Source organism: Engystomops pustulosus, chromosome 8 (genome assembly GCF_040894005.1).
Source record: "Engystomops pustulosus chromosome 8, aEngPut4.maternal, whole genome shotgun sequence".
Classification (NCBI taxonomy): Eukaryota; Metazoa; Chordata; class Amphibia; order Anura; family Leptodactylidae; genus Engystomops; species Engystomops pustulosus.
In genome coordinates this window covers 69,623,585-69,638,887 of record NC_092418.1, presented here as the reverse complement: position 1 = coordinate 69,638,887, position 15,303 = coordinate 69,623,585, and the positions used below count along the sequence as shown (strand labels likewise).

General features: G+C 38.2%; 1 protein-coding gene across 7 annotated transcripts in view; it reads left to right on the top strand.

Annotated features, from left to right (window-relative positions):
* PARD3B (par-3 family cell polarity regulator beta) overlaps positions 1-15,303 on the top strand; it is an 862,331-nt gene that overhangs the window by 508,294 nt on the left and 338,734 nt on the right. For 6 of the 7 annotated variants that reach the window (XM_072121091.1, XM_072121090.1, XM_072121094.1 and 3 more), the window contains one exon: positions 3,551-3,670. In XM_072121091.1, coding sequence (XP_071977192.1) covers positions 3,551-3,670 — 120 coding nt within the window. Of the gene's footprint in view, positions 1-3,550; positions 3,671-14,585; positions 15,150-15,303 lie in introns of those variants that run through there. The other variant, XM_072121097.1, reaches the window with a different exon arrangement.

The window sequence follows — 15,303 nt, the reverse complement described above, 5'->3', positions numbered from 1 at the left end:
TGGGCTGAGCCAGGGCCCACCGGAGCATCCTCTGATACTGGTGGGCCAGCCCGACACTGCCTATATGTGCATATACACACATGTGCAGTATGCTTTACTTATTGTGTACAATTTTCTTCATACTGATACAGAAATCCAAATCACTGGGGCATGTGGACATCATAGTACCATAATGTCACATGATGTGGTGGATTCCAGAGTTGTCCCACCATTGCTGAAGTATAGCATCTCTCTGCTTTATAATATAAGAAGGGTAGACTCTTCATCCTTTCACTGTTTTCACCATGCTGCTCTCTCCATATATGCAGAATTTCCTGTTTATCATCCTTCAGTCCATCCTAATGGCTTCACCCACTGACAGACACAGTGATGGGGGAGAGAAGGATAAGTAATATCTCTCCTGATTAATTATGAGTACAACAGATACTAGAATTACTGAGGGCAATCTACAGGTGCCAGGTCATGAGTACACCCCAACAGCAAGTCTAGCAAGATCACAAGATTACAAAACTGGTATACAGGCAGTATACATAGCTTTGTTCTTAAGTCAAATTTGTATGTAAGTTGAAACTGTATATTTTATCATTGTAGATCCAGACAAAAAATGTCCCAGTGATAATTGGAGTTTCAATTTTTTTTTTGCTGTAATTGGAGCAAGGATTATCACTAAAGCTTCATTACAGACACCTTACAGCTGATTATTGCAGTCTGGGACAATGGTAAAGCATCCAGAGAGCTTCATCAGAGGTCAGAGTGGGCTGAGGGGTCCGTCTTTAACTAGGGGTTGTCTGTAAGTCGAGTGTCCTTAAGTAGGGATCGTCTGTACTGTATAAAAGAAGTTAGAAAAAAGGAAATATATATCCATAGTTTATACCTAGTACCCTAGACCTTACCGTGACCTTGGCCTTCCTTTTTTTTCTGATTGTTTTATCCTCATATTTCTATCCTTACTTTGCTATATTTCTCACCAAAAAGAAAATGTGCTAAATACTGCTTTTTAATAGCCAAGTATTAAATGTGCTTAATACCCTTTAAGAAGTGGATGCAGAGATTGGTCTACTTTTCCTCTGATTACAGATGCATAAATTAGCCAATGACATTATCCCCAAATGGCACAGGCTTTCATGTGATACCTTTTAAGATGTAGTTATGCAGAAAGTGACAACTAGACCTTATAAATAATGAAGTGAGATAATATGACCTGGAAGTCATAAAACAGACACACATCCTCAGTGCTGTAATTTGCACAAAAAGACTATAATCACCGGAGGCTAGCTTTAAGCATTTACCTTAACTGGCGATCTGCTCATCTCTAGGCATAAATTAGCTTCTATAAGATTTTTTTTTCCCCACATTTCTAGTACGGTGTGAAAATGTAATAGGCCTTTGCTATTATCTAGTTATTTTTTTATGTTTAAAGTTTAAGGTTATTATGGAGCCAAGATGTCACAAGATAACAAGATTCTGAAGACACATAGACTGTCTGAGAGGTTATAATTCATGTGCAAAAAAAGGAAAAAATGTAAAGGTTATACTTTAATATTGGAAATCATTACACGACCACAGAAATGTATAACAGCCTCTGCATGTGGATAATTCTGGTCTGTAAGGTGGATTTATCTACTATGGGCATCACAGGGACTTATTGTGGTACAAGCTGCCGTTTATATAATTGTTTTTACTCTATTTTAGTCCCTATTATAAAAATAAAAACATTTAGTCCATAAACATTATAAAATTAAGCTTGCATTGATATTTGAAAATACTAATATATATACATATATATATCTCACGGAGTGTGGCAGCACTCAAGATACGGCTGAGAACAACTCAGGTGCACATCCCAGGACCTAGACCCGGGTCCATCCACATACAAAAACACGAAAAAATTGCAGCACTCCAAGATTCAAAATGTGGCAAAAAACTTATGTTTATTCACACATGTGTCAAGGTTACGTTTGGGCTCCTTACACCCGGCTTGAGAAAGGCTCCAGGTGTAAGGAGCCGAAACGTAGCCTTGACACGTGTGAATAAACGAGTACGTTTTTTGCCACATTTTGAATCTCGCAGTGCTGCCATTTTTTCGTGTTTATATATATATACGGTCCCCTACTTAAGGATACCCACCTTACAAACAACCCATAGTTACAGACAGACCCCTCTGCACACTGTGACCTCTGGTGAAGCTCTCTGAATGCTTTACTATAGTCCCAGGCTGCAATGATCAGCTGTAAGGTGTCTGTAATGAAGCTTTAGTGATAATCCTTGGTCTCATTATAGCAAAAAAATTTTGAAAATCTAATTGTCACTGGGCAAAAAAAGATTTTGTCTGAAGCTACAATTATAAAATATACAATCCCGACTTACATACAAATTCAACTTGAGTACAAATCTAAGGAACCTATCTTGTACTTAACCCAGGGACTGCATGTATATATGTGTGTGTGTGTGTATGTATGTATACATTTAATCAATAAAGTCAATACATTTAAAGTGGCACACAGGTTTTAGTGTGCAACTCAAAACATGAGTAAAGGTTCATTTTTGAATGAGTGAGAGCAGCATGTCACCACCCAGGTGGCAGGTAGTCTGAGGTTTTATAGCCTTACATTTATAATCTGTCCTTTAAAGGGGGGGTGTACACAAGTGAGTTTGTTCCAACAAATTCACACTGTTTGCGGGCAGTATTCACCAGCTCAAACATAGAACTGCTGAACTGACATGCTGGGTTCTCATCTGGACATTTACATTTTAATAAATTCATTTGCCATATGTAAACATTTCTTCAATTGGATGTTATTAAAAGAATATATATTATATATTATAATATTTTTCTCCAGACCTTGACAATTAGAACCATTTTTCGCCAGCCTAGCCAATGTTAAAGCCTCCTAGCCTGAAATAGCCTCCTGATACCAATATTTTTTTTGTCTCTGTAATGACAAAGAAGCAAAGTGAAGGTAACTTCTCTATATTATTGTATGATTAATTAGACTAAACAAGGGGCAAGAAATTAAAAGCTGACAAGTGTGGGTAATTAATTAGTCCCTGGTATGTTTGTCAGTCACTGCTGGAAGCTTTCAAAGTCACTGCTATAAATGTACTTTTCTAATTTTCTTATCAGAAACACCAAACTAATGTTGCATTAAGCTCCTGCGAACAGTCGGCTCTCTCCATTGACTTTCTTTAAGGCTTTGTTTGGCGGGTATAAAAGTGTACTAGGGACTGGTTTGTGTTCGCCGTATGTTTTTTCCAGCATTTACAGCTTTAGTGTTTCCATCTCTCTAGTGAATTAAATTACAGTGAAGCATTAAAGCAGCTCAGGATCTAAATATAGACACAAATCTTTATCACTGTTGAGCTGGGAAGCACATTTTCACTCTTGTTGGACGTTTGTCAAAATAGGTTCCTGGAACAATGAGAGCTTTTTGGCTGATCTCTAGTGTGCTGTATCTGTCCTGTGTTAGAGCAGCTGGTTTTTCACACATGTCCACATGTAATGTTATGTATTCTTGACATATAAGTTACATTTCCTGTTTTTAATTTTAAGGTTTGGGAAAAAGAATAAAGATGATAAAGGCGGAAAATTGGATCAAAAAAACAGCCCAAGACCTGCCACACTGAAAGAAGAGGAGCAAGAAGTTGAAAAAATGAAAGACGAACGAGAGAGGTAAGAAGAGTTTTGGACTATGTGTAACAGGGTTATCTAGGATGGCATATATAACAATTAATGAGCTTACTCAAGAAAACCCCTTAAGCTGAGCAAAGGTCAATGTCATATAGCAGGGCTTATGCCCACCACACTACCTATAAAAAGACCTTATCCCAACTGTTCTTTTATAACAGGGATAAGCTGTATGTATAAAGAGCATGGTGTCTATGGGGCATATTTACCAGGGCATCTTATTGCTAGCACCTGCAATTGTTTTGCCCTCTCCGCCACCTTCACGCCAGTGCGGCGTGAAGGGGCATGGGGGGGCAGCCGGCCGGAAGTGCTGCGAAAATGCAGCAGCAGGGCAATCATGCGCCCCTATGGTCCTATATCTAAAGAGTTTTTGCACACATTGGATGAAAGTTGATTGATGGCTGGTTAGCCATGAAACAAACAATTGTTTTATATAGGCAGCCATAGGGTTTTACTCCCAACCACCATTAATGCCAGTAGCATGTAAAATTACCCTCGGCTACATGTGGCGGCACTAACCTGCTGTAGGCACAATGAGCTCAGTGGAACCGACAACCTATCCCAAAGTTCCCAGGTTATTGCTAGCTCATGAGGCCGCAGGTAATTAAATTACCTCTGGCGCTGTTGTCAGCAACATTTAAACAGTTAACACCTGCGATCAGCACCAATCGCGGGTGTTACTGGTTGGGGTTACCTAACTTGTATGTCAACAGGCCCGTTCATAATTAGTCATCAGTTGATAAATGATCAATCTATACTGAAATGTTCTGACAACAACTTTCAATAAAGATAGTTAACAATTGAAAGTTTTTTCATAAGAATTCATAAAATATTGACAACTCCTTCTCAGACAACGTTGGAGGGAATCTATGGCGGCTTTTACCTGTGGAATAGTACATTTTAGTTAGATAAACTCTTATGTAGATCTACTGTTAAATTTGTGTCATATAAACCGCAGAAATAGAAGTTTATTATATATTGTGGTTCCCATATTAAATATGTGTCAATTTTTCAATATTTTACCCTAAATGCATGAAATGATGGTTATATGCTTATATACCCTTAATAGCCTTCAGGTTAGGAGTCTTCAAGAGATACAAATGGTTGTATATGATAAACTTTACTATGTCAGATCCTTCATTTCACTAATGTGCACGGATATTTACATTTTACTTTGCCACCAACATGGGCAGGAATACCACCAGTCCTATTTTTGTGGTGCGGAAAGTTGACATGGTCATGGCGTGGTTATGCACTGGGCCACATAATGCATTTACCACGCCGTGAGCATTCACGGCCAGATTCACACCACGTTAGTGAACTGGATTTCTGTTTACTTAAGTGAAAGACCACAGTTCATACGGATGGGAAAGATTCAATCCGATACAGTTTTAAGCACCAGAGGGGCACCACTGGCCAAGGCAGTGTTCCCATTTCTTTTCACCCTTTCTATATCAGATTTTTTAAGCAAGTTAAGCAATTTCCAGCAATTTAAAGGGAACCTGTCACCAGGAGACCCATTTTTAGCACTCCCCCAATTCCACAGAGCATAGTACATACACTGCCAAAGTGTTTTTGTATTAAAAATTGGTTTTACAGAAAAAAGATCTGTTATATTGTACCTTTCATTAGCTGCTATGTGACTAGGCAGTTGCCAAATGGGAGGGGCTGGAAAGGAGCAGTCCCCCTTCCACCCTTGGGAAACAGCGCCTCCATGTGACCTTTTCAAATATATGAAAACACCCATCACTTGGCTTAGCGACACCCCCTGCTCCTCTACAGCCAATCCTGAGTGTGGGGAGTTATTCATATATTTGAAACTGCTCCTTTCCAGCCCCTCCCTTTGGGCAACTGCCTAGTCACACAGCACATGCTAATGAAAGGTACAATATAACATATCTTTTTTTCTGTAAAACCAATTTTTTTTTATACAAAAACACTTTGGCAGTGTATGTACTATGCTCTGTGGGGACTGGGGGAGTGCTAAAAATGGGTCTCCAGGTGACAGGTTCCCTTTAAGTCTATAGCTGCAAACACCCGCTGCATAGCACAATTCTACAACAATAGAGCAGCAATCAATATTGTTATATGCCCTGCCGGACTACAAGATATCACAAGTCATTCATTCCTAAAAGAATTGAATTATACAGCAAGATGGCCAAATCAAAGTTCTGTACCCCCATTTCACCTCCCTCCCCCATACATTCTGTTTATCATTTACTGTACTGACATGCATTGTTTTCTGTGTACTTTTTTGTGTAATAATTTGCCTAAATCCATGATGTATTGTACAAATAATTTCACATTGGGGATAAGAGTTCAATTCTATTCTAAACTACATTGTAATGTCCATAAGGAATAACAATACAAGTTGGGAACTGAGTTGGGATGGGTTTAGTGATTAAGAAAGTTTGTGGGTTAGAGCAACTTTTCTGTTTTGTCTCGGGGACCTTTATGAATCCCCCCAATGTCTTGTGTTGACCTGAGGTACCCAACCTATATTGCTTTCTGACTACTATTATACTTTTTAATTCTTTTACTACTGATGGAATTGGTATCACAAATTCAAACATATACAGCAAAATTGAAAAGAAAGCTTGTTAAAACAGTAATCCTAAAGGTATTGTGTGAGACTCCTGGATTTGTTCACATTCTAAGGTTTTCAAGAATATCAGCAGTACACAAAAGTCCACGTTGCAAATAAAAACTAATGATCAAGTAGAGTCATTGATTTTTAAACAGTCAGAGACGGTGGAGCGGATTGGCCACACTCTTAAAGACTGTATTTCTGCATCAAGTTCATAACAAAATCAATAATGTCATTTTCGTTCGAATGCACAAAAGAAATGTAAAATGCATTGGGTATAACACTTAATAACCTGTAGCTGTACTTGTTTTGCACTATAAATTTACTAACTATTGCTATATTTTTGGCCAAGTGGATTTAATAGTATAAACTCTAGAATTCACAAATCAAAAGTTAAAATGTATCCCCACATGAATCATCACCAGCGTAAAAGGGAGGCATAGTATTATTCCAAATAGCTGTATGGGTTGTAAAACAGACATCCACTTGTATTTGCATGCTGCTGAAATCTTTCAGAACAGATTGAATGGCTGCCTTAGTATAAATTAAACAGTAAATCACATTTCACAGTTTGAGCTACAGACCTATAGTTTAGACATAAAACACTACTGCTATGTGGTAATAACAAAATATTATTCCATGACAGGTTATAGGTATTGTAAAAAAAATATATATCCCCTTTTTTCAAAAGATTTATGCTTTGTATTATTACAAATTGCTTTTAATTCTGAACCCAATTTAGCATTTACTATTAACCAATTTACAAAATGTGCCAGTAAAGTTGACTGAAGAAGAACATGTTCAGCCCGTGGAAAGAATCTTTATTCTACTCTGATTCCACAAACTGAACACACTGCACTGGAAAGGAGTCCTTACATCATACAGAAAGTGGATGCAAGGACTCCCTAACTGAAAATGCAGGGTTGGCAATGTAACTGTAAATGGCACAGTGACATCTTTTATCATAAAAGCGGAAAAGTGATATTTATGTAGTTGCAGTGCATTGCACACCGCATTACACAATGCTTATGTGCCGTGCCTGTTTGACAGGATCCACTGCTTCTCCTTAAAGGGGTTTTCCCATGGAGGCAAGTTAGGCCCTATCCACGGTGACCACCACAGATCGCGAGAACGAGGGGTCCGACCGACCACTCGCCACTCCTAAGGCTAGTGGAGCAGACGACCGCGCATGACTGTTCTGCTCTATTAATCTCTAGGGAGCTGATGGCGATTTCCATCAGCTCCAATGATCAGCATCCACTGTTCAGCAAGTTAGGCCCTGTCCTGTGACAGCGGGAAAGTACTAAGCCACTAAACCTTTTCTTCCACACCTGCACCCACTAGCAGTATGGTAATGATAAAGACCCTATCTTTTATGCAACCTTGAAAACTATAAAATACTCGATCTTGCTGGTGTTCAGTAAGGAGAAAATGCATTTGTTTACAGGGAAGCCGTGTGTTTGACATACCGTATTTAGATTTCTGACAGAAAATGTCGTTTGCCCACATTCTTGAGCAGTACATCGTGACAAGTTCAGCTGTTCAATCCATCATATTGTAAAACATGGAGATTCAGTTTTCACTTTTCAGATTCTCACATTGGTTCAGTACTTGGCAGCTTACAGGAACATGTTCTACACATTTAAAAAGACTGGTTTATTTATTAATAGTAGTCTGACACACAGACAAGTCTCTACCATCTGTCGTGTGAAGAGGACTTGAAAATCACTATATTCTTTACTTAACATGATCTACAATTCAACATTTAGCATATATATTTTTGAAAAACCACTGCTACATATAAAATATATATATGCACTTTAAATACAATGTATCAGCACTTATCTTTCTCCGCTTCACTTTTTTATTCTGTTGAGTAAAATGTATTGTTATTGTTTTGCCAAACAATTTTTTTGAATAGAGGCATTTCTTTAACCTGTTAGTGCTCTGTGTCGTAATAGTGCATCACAGAGCTGCTAATGCTGTATGACGAGGGCTCACAGGGCGTCATACACCCACCGCTAATATACGCTATCAGTGGTAGCACGGATCGTGGGTGTAAAGTCTTTGATTGCCGCTGGCATTTAATAGTTGGTGGCGAGTGGGCACCTCCATCCTGTTTGCCATGACAGCTTTGGGGGTTTTTGTAAGAGCTAAGACTGTATGGTTTCTGCAAATCTGTTACATGTGTAAATATGACATGTACTGCAATACAGTAGTATTGCAGTATATGTTAGGAACAATCAGAATGTCTAAGGTTAAAGTATCCTAGAGGGTCTAAAATAATAAAATTTAAAAAATAAAAATTAAAAGTACCCCTAGTACTGATATAAAACTAAATATACAGTAAAAATCATAAACCTGTTAGGTATCACCACATCCCAAAAATACCTGATCTATCAAAATATAAAAACAGTTATTCACGGTGGTGAACCTCATAATAGAAAATAGCTCCCAAATGTCTGAAATATCACTTTTATGTCATTTTACATCACATAAAAAATTTAATGAAAAGTGATCAAAAAGTTGCATAGTCCTCAAAACGGTAGCAATGAAAACAACATCACGTCCTTACACTGAAGTATGTAAAAGTTATTAGCATCAGAAGATGGCAAAACAAAATATTCTTTTTTGTTCACATTGTTTTAAAACACAATAAAACCTACATAAATTTGCTCTAACCATAAATCACCCGAACCAAAGAATAAAGTAGACATATTATTTGGAGTGCACAATGTCGTAGAAAGAAAACAATAAAAAAACATGCTGAAAATTATTTTTTTGCCGATTTCACCATGTTTGGATTTTTTTTCCAACATGCACAACATGGAATCTCATGAGGTAACAAGTAAAATTTGTTTACACAGTAAATAAGTACTCACACTGCTCTGTGCACAGAAAAATGGAAAAGTTATAGATTTTTGAAGGTGGGGAGCAAAAAATATACTGTGACGTAAAATCTGCCATCAGATTTCCACTGTTAATTAATGTTTCTGAGTAGATCCTCGCAGCATGAATAGAGTGTACATGTTTATCTGGAGCTCAGCTCCTTTACTTAGACAATAAATGGTTAATGAAGCAGAAGTGGGGTGAGGAATAGGAAGAAGTCACCAGGGGCTAGGGCTCTTACATGCTCCCTGAAGCACATGTGATCTGCCTCACTGTTCCCTTGCCACTCCTGCTCCAATGTCTGCTGGAAACATTGTGGCAAGAAGAGAGCGAACACTCTGTGGTGCTGAAAGCTTTCCAGGAGAAGATGCAGAGTGCTGGGTAGAAGATCTTCAGGGGCCATAAGACCAAGTGGCACCCCAAAGCATTTCTGCATCATTAACATAAAAATAATGTTTATTATGAATATGTAACTCTATTCATCCTGCTGAAATCTGCTCAATAGTGTTAATAGTCATTAAAGTAGAAATATGATGATAGATTTCCTTTAATATTGAGAACCTTCTTCTTGGATACAGGTGCAATGTACATAGTGAAAACTTCAATCAACATCAGTATTCTGGCATGCTTTATAAAATTAACAAAAAGGCTACTTGGCCCTCAGTGATCATGATCACACCTTAATTGCCTTAAGTAATGATGAGTTTACTAGGATAAATTTATGAAGGATTACATAGTCCCCAATTTAAGAACACCTGACTTATAGACAGTCCCTAGTTACAAACTGCCTCTTTTGCCACTGGTAAAGGTCTCTGGATGCTCGTAGTTTTGAGAATTTTTGCCCCCGGCTGCAATGAGCAACTGAAGGATTATCAAAGGTGTCTGCAATGAAGCTTTATGTTAATCCTTGTTGCCATGATAGCCCAAATTTTTTTTAAATTCTGTCAAGGAGACAAAAAATACTTTGGAGCTACAAGTTCAAAAACCAGTACTGACTTTTCATACACATTCAACTTAAAGGGAACCTGTCAGCAGAAATATACCTAACAAACCACTACCAGTATGTTGTCAAGAAGCTGAACACCTTCCAGTGTGGTGGAATCATTGAGAAAATCTACTTTGAAGTGAGATGTTATTTGGTTGTATAAAGTCAAGGAGGCAGAGATTTTAACACTGAACTCAAGCTTTCTCTTCCTAAGAAAGTCCCCTTCATTGTAATTGATGATCCTCCATCAAGAGACATTACTAACCAGATCTTTAGAAGTCTAATGCATGATGTCGGTCATAGAGGAGGATGCGTTCAGAGCTTGCCACATTAACTCAACTCTCCTTCTTGACTTTATGCAACCAATTTACAGCTCACTTCAAATATGATTTTCTGGATGATGCCACCACACTAGGCCATGAAAGAAACAATAACTAGAAAGTGTTACACTTCTTGACAATATTCAGGTAGTAGTTTATAAGGTTAATTGCTGATGACAGGTTCCCTTTAAGTACAAGCCAACAGAACCCATCTTGTACACATCCTGGGGACCTACAGTTAGATTTATATGCTGGATTCATATTGGACAGGCTAATAGGGGAAATAATTAAGGATTCCATTTCAAAAGCTCGGCAAAATAGTACAGCATAAAACAGTGGTGGCGAACCTATGGCATGGGTGCCAGAGGTGGCACTCAGAACCCTTTCTGTGGGCACCCAGGCCATCACCAGAGAGGACTCCAGGTATCTTTCTGCAGTCTCAGGCAGCCCAGGACTTGCTGTGCACAGAGCTATTTTAAAGTGACAGGGCTACCTGGGACTACTCCAGGAGTAGGAAGATGTGGATGGATCTGGATTATCATTAGAAGCTACAATGATCATCCAAATTTCTTCTATTTTCTGCTTTATTGGTGTCTTCAGGGTGCTCATATGAATGAAAGATGTGACAGAGCACAGAGTATAAGTCACTAATTACATTTCTGTGTTGGCACTTTGCGATAAATTAGTGGATCTTAGTTGTAGTTTGGGCACTTGGTCTCTGAAAGGTTCGCCATCACTGGTATAAAACATTTAGAATATGTCACATTTTATCAGTACTGTATACAATACAGTTCATCCCTGTTTGTCAATGTTACTGCTGTTATGTTTGTGGAGTCTTCAGTACCTTCATCAGCAGTAATATCCAATTATTCAAGTGTAGGCATCACCATATAGTCCTTCAACCATAGACAGAACAGATAACCATTGCTTTATACTTCATCAAAACTAGCTTCATAAACAAGTTTAGACCATTACTTTTTTATGAGACACATGGACCTTTGGGTATCCTCTGGCAAATGTCAGCACTCAATGGATATGCTTCTAGACACTGTTATATGTACAAAGTTCTTATGAATCAAATTGATAACCCAATTTAATCTAATTTAGACTGTAAAAGTAAAAACCATGTCTAATAGCAGCAGAGTAGTCATACAAGTTTAAACTTCCCTGTTCTCTGTAGTCTGTAGAATGTATATACTGAAAAGAAAGGAAGAACATTAAAGCGCTGGAAATTTAAGATCTAGAGCAATTTAACTTGTGACCTACACAAGGCAGCACAAGTCAATAGGTGGGAAATGAAGTTGCCAAAACAAAGATGGCCTCTGGTTTCCCTTAATGAGAGGTCACTGTGTAAAAATTGAGACCACTAGCCAAAGAGAGCAATTACTAGAGGTTTTATGATTTCTCCTTGCTTAGTTATTCTTCAGACTTTAAAGGGCAAAGCGGCTGAGTACACAACTCAAATTCATTATCCTACAAGCCATTAGTGCTGGAGATCCCTACTGAATGCCCGTGTCTATAATGGAGCCTAAACCATATGAAACATTATTGGTAATTGGTTTTCATTAACCTTTTGGCTGCATGTAACTAGAGCATTGCCGACTCCATCTTCAAAAGATGATTAATATTCTTGAAGTTAAAATACAGATATAATTTGTACAAACTGTAGGTTGTAATTCTCCTGGTCATGGGGAATAGAAAGTAAAAGGTTACTTTATCAAAATTTTTTAATGATTTTTATTTACACTTTCCAAAGATTTGAGCAACAAATGGAGAAAGAAATGCCATGCTGTCAATATATTCTAAGCACATACTGATGACAATATTTCTATCTTTTCAAGTGACCATTTCTGAAAGATCACAAGGCTTAAAAGAGACTGATCCAGGTGAAAATAAGGAGATAATTTCTTTTATCACCAGATAAAACAAACACTTAAAAAAAAATTCTTTGTACTTAGATAAAAATAACCCTGTGTATTTAGACAATTCCATTTCTTAACCTAAGAAAGGAGAAAACCATAAAAGGCCAAGAAGTCTCTTAATTGCCCCCACCACCTAACAAACCAGCTATAAAGACGTTTGTTCTGTAAGATGTGGGAGATGGAGATTCTGTCTGTTTCTATCAATATGCGCCTACTGCCTGTCTGTAGTATAGTAACCATCACCATCACTGCATGCTAAGATACTTATTGCTTAGAACTGCGCTTACTACATGTTGTCGAAACATAGAATTCTCTGGGAAGCTATCACCAATCATTAGAGAATAACTGTAGCAGTAAATTTTAGTTTTCATGGAGTTAACTTTGCAGAATTTCCCATTACTGTTGGAATTTGTTGTTGGGAGCTAACTACACGTAAAGTATACATGGAAGGCCAAAATCTGATTTGGCAATGAAATGGTAAGTGGAGTTCAGACATCAGTAGGACTGTGTAACACCCACTGGCCATGACACTTGGCACCATCCCTTTCGTCACCACAATGGTCTTTTATATTCATGGGAGATGTGTTGCAGTCCCGTCTTGTGAAGTGCTCCAAGGGCTGAACCTGAAAATCTGCGGCAAGCCATTCTGGCTTTTATCCTGGATACCTTTCATCGGTGCTATTTTGTGAACTGAATAGCGCTTTTATCATTTTTTATTATTATTTGGCAATTTTTCCATTCATCCTATGAAATAAATATTTTTGATGTTTTGCTTAAAAAATGTTTTTTGTGGGTTTTTTTTACCACCTACCTTGACTCTTTTCATCATTTAAGTTTGCATGTCACCGTTGAAGATGGCACTCAGCATTCCTTAGTAATCGGCTTCATTTTTATTGCCACCCAATACACTGATAAATCTTTCATTTGTCAGGTGGGCTGTCTGGTGTGGGTGCAGAGATTCCAGCACAATAACAACAAAAGTTTTATGCACTTTTAAAATATAACCTTAATTTAAGAAGTTAAAATATTAGACAAAGAACACTGTATATCAACACATATATCTCAGTGGGATTTTAAAATTATCAGGTAGTGGGAGTTAGAAGTTAGAAATATATGTTGGTGATATGCCTATTGGCAGCTTTTTCCTTATTTATCATGGATGAGAAATATCCCATTCCCTTATTTATCATTGGGCGAGGGGGATCGGTATAACACAGTCAGCGGAGCATTCCCTAGTTTGTATTGCTGTCTATTGTCTATCCTCAGTTTAATTCCTGCAGGACCAAACTATTAGGCTTGCTCCATTGCATAAACCTATCTCTTTGTAGGCTGTGATAGCCACTGAATGACTACCCCCTTTTTTCCTTCATGTATCACAACCCATTCGCAAACAATGATTCACTGGCTAGCTTATCCCTATTAATTTGTCAACTCTCCCTACTCCCTAACCACCTGTGTTATAACCTAATGTTGCTCCCCCCCCCCCCCCGACATGTTTCGCCACCTAACGTGGTGTCATCAGGGGGTCAGGGTAAAAACATAAGGAACTTAACATAAGGGACTTGGAGTAACAGGGGCAGATTTATCAAGCTGCATTAGAATGTGCTTAGTTGCTCATGACAAGCAATTACAGCTCAGCTTTCATTTTACCAGTGCTCATGAATATTTTAAAGGGGACTTGCCATGGGCAACTAAGCACATTCTTACTTAGGCAGCTTGATAAATCTGACCCACAAATCTGTATAAGTTAATAATTCTATTCATGGGACAGAGGAAATCAATTAATATTTTCTATTGATGGGACAGAAAAATCACAGGGGGAGGGAAGGGGGGCAGTTGGTCTATGCACCAGGTGCTAGTTATGTTATCTTATAATGCAAAAGGGATTTTTGCTCAACACATAACTGGTAAAGCAGGTGCCCTATAACCCATCATTTATTACACCTCCATATATAACATATGGAAAGCTCTGCATTCACTGAGCCAAGTGGACATCTTCAAAATGGAAGCTGGAAAGGAGAGAGCACACAGAAAACTGAAGGGCATGTTTCTAAATTCAGGCCAGATGCTGACTTAATACTCAAAATCGGATACATCTATTAGCACGAGTCACTGAGGACCTAATATCCTACGTTCCCATTAACTGTTCTTGTTTTAATTGCACAGAAGTGACATGTGTTTAACTCATTGTGGACAGGAGAATACTTCTGGATCATCGGAGCCACTACTAACTAGTAAAGTCTCTAAATGCTAGTGGCACTAGAAGACTGAGGGAAATGAACACAGAGCAGCAGACATCTGTAGTGTTGAACTGTTGTAATTAATGCACATTGTGGGAACTGTGCTGTCATCCAAATGTCTGCTCTCACTTGGATAACATGTTCTACAATCAAACACCCTAAAATCCATCCAGCTGTTTCCTACTTCCAAATGGTCTGTGTGGGGTTTGTAGTCAGTGGCCGAGGCTACCTAAGAATAGGTCCAGCTGTTTGTTTGCCATAGATTCTCAATATCCCAAAGGTTTGTGTTTTCTCTCTAAACTTCCGGATTAAACTGTGCTCTCTGGAGGAAAGGGATAGACTCAGCCAACAAATTGTGCTGTAAATAATAATGAAGAAAAATCTGCTTGGAGCAAACAAATATCCATTAATAGTTGTTCACAGTGGAAGGAGAGCCGTATAAGTAACCTGTATGGGAATATGTGTGGCAATTATTGAACCAAATGGGTTAAGGTCATTTCATTATAAAGGACAAAATATCTAATTTTAAGACTGTTACCAGCCATAGGAACTTGTGTTTACTCATTCCCAGTTGTAATACTTTGGTATTTGAGACTACGCTATCTGTTAGAAGAAAAGTCTGCAACAAATATTCCACAGTGAAGTCCTGTTTTGCGATGGATCACTCCAAATTGT